Below are 8,587 nucleotides of genomic sequence, written 5' to 3' on the forward strand. Positions count from 1 at the left end.
GTATGTGGAGATCAGACCAGGCCAGTATTATTTTCACTAGGGTAATGGGATTTGGCAGTGTGTCAGTAAAATGTAATAGGCTACTCTAAGGATACCTAAGTCTTTAGAGAAACAATCAGATTCAAAGGCCTTACTTGTTTGGTGTAGTGGCATGAACTGGTAGACTCCCAACCCCCAAGGAAGAAACCAACCATGATTCCCAGAAGCCTCTGCCTAGCCTTCTGAATTCTGCTCTTGAGCAGCTGCAGGCAGTCAGGAAGTGCAGATGCTGATGCTCTAAGAAGCTGAATCAGGACTGCCACCCCTCCAAACGCAGTAAGCACTTCTTCTGGAGTTGTGTGGCTAAGCCAAGCCACACTCAACTTTGAACCACATTGGCCAACCTTCTTTTCCTCTTAACCTCACTCTTTAATCAGATAACTTGTTTCATTCTAACAAAAAAAAAAATCAGGTGTCAGTTTTGAAAGCCAAAGTGGCCCAGAACTAAATTTAGCCATGACAGTGAGGTTTCTGAGCACAGATTTCGTAGTCTGACTCAGCACACCACCTTACTGGCATGCATCTAACAAAAAGTAGCCACATTCTCACTGATAAGCAAGTCTACCTCCACTACAACTTCAGCTAAAGCCTTATAAATATTATTTATAACAACGCGTTTCAATTTTCTTTTCACAAATTTACTAAGGTGCTATTATCTTAGGTTTTACTCAAAAGGAAACTAAGCTTACAAAGTTCCAAGGACTAACCCTGGTCCCATCATTAAAAAGGGATTGTGACTCATCCCTTCTATGCTCAGCATATAGGCTAATTGTATGTTGTCGCACTCCTGTAATATTAGTAACAGACTTAAGTACGCATCACCATTACTCGAACATACGCATTTGCTCCAGTTACAACCACTTTTAAAAATGTTTAAAGCAATTTAAAAGCTATCGTTTGCTTCATAAAGTTCCTCTCCTGAATATTTAAAGACATTATATTATCAAAATGAAACCTGACTCTAAAATAGAAACTTAATTCCAGAGTACTATCAAGTGAGAAATACATGTCAGCCTGTGAAATCACCAAATTTCAAGAGACAGTTTTTAGAAGCTACCATCTGAGAAGCTCGCTCAAGAAATGTAATCTGTGCAGCCACTTATCATTCCATCAAATGCGTCTTTACTGGCCAGCACTGGAAACTCTCGGGACAGAATCTACTTTCTTTCCTTTCTAGCTCATGCTCCCTATTTTTCACTGCTGCTCAGTTAATTCAGCTTTGTTGATTCCACCTATCTCAATCTACTTCAAATATTCCCTCAAACCTTCTAATGGAAACGAGAAATGACACAAATCCTCAGTAAGCATGAGTACTACATCTAGCAATATGATTAAATTAAAACATATAGCCTTTCATTATCTGCAAAAGTGTGCATGTAAGTGCAGGTAGTGTCTACATTAAGAAACATACAGCAAAACATTTTGCGATGACCATATAATGTATAAAGGCCTCATCTTAAAGCTTATTTCCTACTCCCACCCTGACATTTAACCCCTTACTCTCCCCCAAATAAACTATGGGTGAGTTTGTAAATAGGTAACAACGTCAGAGTGCGTCTCATCATAACCTAACCGTATACCAATTATACAATCTATCAATTTCTGTGGAAAACTGATCATCGAACTGTATTGGGAGTAAGGTCATTAACGGAGCACAGCACCTCCAGCATGTGAAAGGCCTTGGGTTTGTAGTTGCAGGTGTTAACTAAAATATCACCTATTTCTGATTTCGTTTGCAATCATAACACCTCCCTGTAGACAGCAGGCATGGTGACACCATCCATAACTGCAGTTCTCAAAAGACTAAGACTGGAAGATCTAAAGTCTAAAGTCAGCTGTACTACACAGAGAAAACCAATTGCAACAGAAAGGAATAAAAAAAAAAAAAAAAAAAAAGGACACGGGCAGATGAGTTGAAAATATTAAGAATAAAAATAAATAAGCACTTTATGTTGATATCCAAACTCTGAAAAATTGAAAAAGCACAAAAGTCAAGTCTTTTAAAATTGAAATTTAAAATTTTAAAATGAAAATATGTATACCATTCATATTTTTCAATTAAAAATAAATCTTTTTTTTAATTTTATGTGCATGGTGGAGGAAAGAGAACATACCCTGAGAACACCTTTGGGAAACCAGTTCTCTTTGTCCACCTTCACTTGAGGTCTAGGCACTAAACTCAGGTCACCACACTTGTACAGCAAGTGCCTTTATGTGCTGGGCCATGTCGCAGGGCCCCAAATGAAAGCTCTGGGATGGGGGTTCAGAGCCCCTGCACTATCACAGAAGATGGACTTAGAGCACAAACATGGAGTCTGCTCCTCCTCGGTCAGGGCTGATGACAAAGGTAGACACACATGGGGATTGCTGGCCAGCAAGCCTAGCAGAACCAGGGGTCCAGGTTCAGTGAGAGAGACCCTGTCTCAGAAATAAGGTGGTGGAGAGAAAAAGACAAAGACACCCTTCCAAACTTTTGGCTTCCACCAGCGTCAAGTTCACACAAGAGGCACATGTGCCCGCACATGTATGCATGCACACACATCCCACAAGATAAATAAGTTTTCAAGAGAGAAAACTAATAGGATGGTAAAAATTACTTGGAATCATTGCTCTGATAAGGGGTTACTGTTCAAAACATATAAAGGAGTCTAACAATTTTAGAAAACCAATAACCCATTTTAATAATAAGCAAATGACCAACATGGAAATGAAAAACAATTCACCATCAGGAAAATGCAAATTAAAGCTACAATGAGATATTACTTTATATCTTCCTGTTATAGTACCTATCATCAAAAATATGAAAGATACCAACAGTAGCATGAAAACTAAGATAGCTGTCAAGGAATAGGATACATGGCCATTTCTCAAAAAACTGAAGTAGGAAAACTATATACTCCCGCAATACAAATTTTGGAAACACATCTAAAGACATGAATTATATGCCAAAGGGATATATGCACTGTGCATTACAACACTTTTCACAACATCCAAATAGGTAATCAATCTAAGAGTCCATCAGGATGAACAGAGGGAACATTTACTACAAGATGGGTGAACGTGCAAGTCAGTACACTACATGAGGTAAAGCAAGTAAAGAAAGAATTGGGAAGAGACTTAAACCAAACAGAACAACTACCACCAATCTATCCATTAAAATAACTAAGTAAAGCTCATCTTAAAAGGAGGACTTCAGAACTCAGAAAGGTGTCCCTGCTATTAACACTCAGCAACATGCTATTATTGATGTGTGAGTAAAATGATATTGACTTAACTTGAATTTTTGGAGGCTTTACCTGTGTTACCATCTTTGTAAAAAGGCATTCCTGCTTACTGTGGTAAACTGGCAATATACAGAAACTAACAGTCACACTGGGCTAGAAATGTAAACAATTTTCCACTTGTACAGAGGTAATTCACTGTATTAAATACGTAAAGTCCTAGCTACAAGAAAGGATTACAGGAAGGAACCAAAAATTCTCTAAATAATAAAAGGAAAGTGAGGTGGTGGGTATGTTATTTAGCTTCAGTGAATCATTTCAAATTGTACACATTAATTCAAAATACTACACTGTACCCTATTAAACATACAGGATTGTAAATATAAAGCACTCATTTAAAAATTAAATCTTGCTGGGCGGTGATGGCACATGCCTTTAGACCCTTGACAGGCAGAAGCAGGCGGACCTCTGTGAGGACATCGTGGTCTAAGGACACAGTCTCAAAAAAAAAGTTTTTTAATTAAATAAACACTATATTTTTAAAAAACCAGTAAGATTCAGCCATGCCTTTAATCCTAGCACTTGAGAGGAAGAGAGAGGCAGACAGATCTCTGTAAGTTTAAGACCAGCGTGGGCTACCTAAGGGTTCCAAGATGGCAAGAGCTACCTATGAGGCTGTCTCAACAAAACAAGTCAAAGTAACACTCAACTCACCTCTAGTAAACATGCAGACAAGGAAAGTGTATGCTAGCAAACCCGAGTCACTCCGGTGAGAAAGTTCCACCCTCTTTCTAGAGTCCTCCTCACACCTCATCACGTGCCTTAAATACCAAGAGGCTTCAGGGTTCTAGCTCTGGTTAGCAGCCTTTACAATGCCACTGATTAATAATTAAAGAAGCAGCTCCTGCAGTTTAAGGATTAATCGATCCCAAGAGTATTTCCACCATGAATGCACTAATCAATAAAATCCTGCCAAAACATTTTAGATAGTTCTCACCGGTGTGCATGTGTACAGCCTTGTACTCAAAAGGGTCCCTAGAAGCTCAGCCTGTTCCTCGATGCACAATCACCCACCCGTCTCAAGGCTTCACCACATAAAGCACACACATTTCTGAAAGTCTCCATGGTCACATAACTTCACAATAGGCTATAACTGTATCACTTTCTTTCTGAGTCAATCACCCATGGAAAGCAATGAGCAGTCCTCCAGAGAGGAAACATTTCATTTCCTTTCAACAAGTATCCTCCTAATTTACCTTAACCACAAAGCCTTTTCATTTCGTAACAAGCTGGGACTTCTAGACATCCTACCATTTAGGTCTTTTCCATCTGATCTCTTAACCTTGAAGTAAAAACAAAAAAACAAAATAAAACAAAAAAAAAAAAAGTGTTCATACCTGAAAATCAATAAAGCTAGATTTAGTGGTTTAACACAAATATAAACTATTTTATTTATAACTCACTTAATGGCCCACATCTACAAATGAAGGCACTTCCTATCTCTTTCTCTCACTCTCTTTATTGTCCGTCTGTTTTTGAGGCAGGGTCTCATGTAGCCCAGACTGGCTGCAGAACCAGATGCTGGACTGGCTCCTCGTGCTCCCATGTCCCAGGTGCTGGAACTGAGGGTATGGACCATCTTGTACATGCACAGGATGGCAAAGGACTGGCAACTGATTACACACACACATACACACACACACACAAAAAAAAAAAAAAACACCATGTTACCAGAATCAACTTAGCATAGTTTCCTCCATCTTCTGTACCTTTACTTAGCTATCATAAACTATTTCCAGAATCAGAGCCCTAGCATAGCTTCTGAAAAATCAAGAAAACTCTAAAAGTTTACTAATGAAATTCAGTGATATTTAACAATATTTTAATACTGAGAAAATTCACACTAATTAAAACAAATTCTGATGTTAAAAAGCCCCAATTTTGGAATGTAAAGTTTACTATTAATAAGGAGAAAGTGAAAAAATATTAAGCAAATAACTTTCAAATATATCAAATATATTTTTGTAAATGTTCTAGGAGAAACAAGGAAAACGGTAAGTCTTACAGGGACAAAAACAGACGAAGAAATCTTAACTGGATATTAAAAGTAGCTGTATCATCCTTAATGGAAAATATAAAGACACACAAAATGAATGAAGGGTCTTCCAAATAATTCAGCTACATTAAAAAATATATTTTTAAAGCAAAAAATGAAGCCAAAAAGTTAAAAAGAGCTGCCTATCTAGGCCCACACTTTCAATTCACACTATTATCTTCTACAGGTTTCAAAGTTCAACACAGATACTAGTTCTCTTAATTGAGTAACTTTCCCTTTTACCTTATTTAAAATAGCTCTTAATGAATAACTCATCTGTGTTACCTCATTTCTGAAGTTTCAATTAAATATATAATTGACAAAAAACTGGTTTCGTATGAATGCTTATATTATGATCATATCTATGTATCTCCACTTTATGTTTTATTAAGACTAGCATAGTGACATATCAGAAGTAGAAGGAAAATGAAAAGAACAGAAGTGGTGGGAAGGAGAAGAAAGAAAGATGAGAAAGAGAGGGAGGAAGAGGGTTTCTAAATCTCGGGTAAGGCACACCACAGAATCTTCAATAGGAACACTTAAGGTGTGACTCTTGTCTTAATCTGTGGCTTTTAATGAAGTTATTTTCACCGTCTCAACCTGTTTCATCACACAGCTAATGGTGACAGTATCACCTACCTCACTCACTGCCTTCGAACCAGAGAAAACACAAGCTGAACATGACTACTAAAAAGGCAAGAAAACCTTTCATGATGCAGCTCATAACTGTAGATTTTAAGATCTAACATTAATTAAATCACATCGCCTAAACACACACACACAGTCATTTGTATCTAATTATTTCAAAATGGGACTGTTTACGGGACTATTTTTAAAAAAAAAAAAAAGACAAAAAGGTAAGTTCAGCAAAAAAGTCTCAAGTAATGAAATCTTTGCTGTTCAACAGCTGACGCTAATTCAGACCAGGAAGTAAGATGCTTAGGACTGGTCAGGAAAGCTGAAAACTAGCCCTTGAAAGGGCGGCTGAGCAAAGTGGTTGGTACTCTGAACTGAGTCAGGAGATGAGTTCTAGTGTCAACTATTTCACTAATAGTTGTTTGACCTTGGACAAGTGTCTGGGCTTTGGTCTGCTTATCTATAAAATGTCTACTGAAAATCATAGACAAGATCAAAGCACAACTTAATCTGAGTTTTGCTGTAGAGCAGCAGCCCAAAGCAGTGCTTGATAAAATAGCTCTACAGGAACTGCCTACATTGGAACGCTGGCTCTGCCACTAACAAGCCTGTGTGATGTACACACACACACACACACACACACACAGAGAGAGAGAGAGAGAGAGAGAGAGAACAACAAAGGGCAGCTTACTACTACTCTCTCTGATCTACTGTTCAAAATTCTTCACTGAAACGTTAAATCATATTAAAGCACAGAAGTTTAGAATGTTCGGGCTAGCCGGGCATGGTGTCGCAAGCCTGTAATCCCAGCACCTGGGGAGACAGAGACAGGAGAATCTGTGAGTTTGAGGCCAGCCTGGTCTACAAAAGGGAGTCCAGGACACCCAAGGTTACACAGAGAAACTCTGTCTCAAAAGAACAAAAAAGAAAAAGAATGCTAGGACTATCCACACCAAGACAGTATCTTTATATTAGCACACTACTTTCATGTGAAAAGATCAAAACTCTCAAGAGTTTTATCAAAAGGCCATCCCATACTACCTATATATTATACACCACTGAAAAGTTAATACTAATATAAGGACAGCTTCTCACTGAAATATCAGAGTTAACAAAACTGAAGCGCTCTTGGCTTTTTAACGTGACAATCTACGATAGGACCACAGTCTGTGGCAATGAAAGTAACTTCGGAAATATGTAGACCTGAGAAACCTCAGGTGAACTTCCCACTCCTAGAATAGTGCGGTTCATAAGTTAACAATCAGCCAACAGGGATTTCCCAAGCGCGTCCTATATAGGCCAGATTCCGGGGGCAGACGAAAACAAACACCAAACTACGAAGCTTCTCAGCTAGACAAGTTCCAAAGACGTGGAAAGTCCGGAGTGTCCTATCGTATCATCGCTGTTCACACAGTGAACCACGCGGATATTTTATTTCCTTTTTGGCCCGTGTGGGACTGCTTCCCAGGGACCATCAACACTGTTTATTACCCTCCCATCGGCTCACACAGACGTCCAAACCCGTCCCCGACTTCAGGATTCTGGCAGAACCTGAAGTGCCCGGCTTCTAGGATTTTATCAACCCACAAGCGTCGGACATCCACACCTGCACAGCCCATCCCACACAGCCAGGTCAGCTCCCGTCACTGAACTCGTCGCAGCGGTCAGGTTCTTCCCCGTCCAGTACTGCTAGTGCAGGCAAACTCTTCCTCTCCCAAGTCCGGTTTCCACACTGGACAGTGGGCACTAAGGAAGGGGAAACGGATTGGCTCAGCGCTGCTGCCCTACTTCCATTTCGGGTCAAAGGAGAAACACTGTTCCGCCGAGAGCAGCCAAGGGGGTCACCCGCAGGTCGGGAAGGGGCACGCCAAACTCAGCTCCGGGACCGGACCACCGCGGGAACGCGATGGCGTGCGGGGGCAGGGGCGGAGGGCGCGGGGCTGGCGAGCGGGCCCCCGCGGGGCCGAGAGAGCGGGGGGGGGGGGGGGGGGGGGGCGGAGCCGCTCGGGCCGGCCGCCACCGCCAGGGATGCTGAGCCGGCGGCCGGGAGGGGACGGGCCCCGCAGCCCGGGGACGCGGGGCGCGGGCAGCACCGAGGGGCGGCGGCGAGGAGGTGGAACTCCGCCGAGTCAGCACCGCGCCCACTCGCCGGCACTCGTGCGGTCCCGGCGGCTGGCCGGGCCGCGGCGCGGGTCGGGCCCGGCGCCCGGGGGGCAGGGGCGTCGCTGACGCGCCGGCCGCTCACCCGCCAGTCAGGTAAACAGCGGGCGCCGCTTACCTCTGTTAACATCATTACACCCCGGGGGAGTGACGTCCTCCCTAGCCCCGCCGCATGGCAACAGCCGTAGCAGCCGCGGAAACTGCCCGGGCCGCCGCCAACGGCGACAACTGCTGCTTCGGTCCCGTCCCGGGCGGCGGCTCGACTCCGCTGCGCTGGCTTCCCCCCGGCCCGGCTGCTCGCGACGGACGCGCCGCCATCTTGGAAGAGCGACGTCCGCGTCTCCCCGCGACGTGCGCTCCCATTGGCTGGCGCGCCGGGCGCGGGCGTCTTGTGACCGTCTCCATGGCGCCGGCGCGCGCAGGCACGGAGGCGGGC

The 8,587-nt window shown here is 42.8% G+C and overlaps 1 protein-coding gene across 4 annotated transcripts in view; it reads right to left on the reverse strand.

Annotated features, from left to right (window-relative positions):
* Positions 1-8,336, reverse strand: part of Snx13 (sorting nexin 13) — a 104,790-nt gene extending 96,454 nt beyond the window's left edge. For all 4 annotated transcript variants that reach the window (XM_055624366.1, XM_055624353.1, XM_055624358.1 and 1 more), the window contains exon 1: positions 8,270-8,336. In XM_055624366.1, coding sequence (XP_055480341.1) covers positions 8,270-8,284 — 15 coding nt within the window. In that variant the 5' untranslated portion in view covers positions 8,285-8,336. The remainder of the gene's footprint in view (positions 1-8,269) is intronic.
* Positions 8,337-8,587: the final 251 nt, after the last annotated feature.

This window comes from Psammomys obesus, unplaced genomic scaffold (assembly GCF_907164565.1).
Source record: "Psammomys obesus unplaced genomic scaffold, mPsaObe1.curated_primary_1811, whole genome shotgun sequence".
NCBI lineage: Eukaryota > Metazoa > Chordata > Mammalia > Rodentia > Muridae > Psammomys > Psammomys obesus.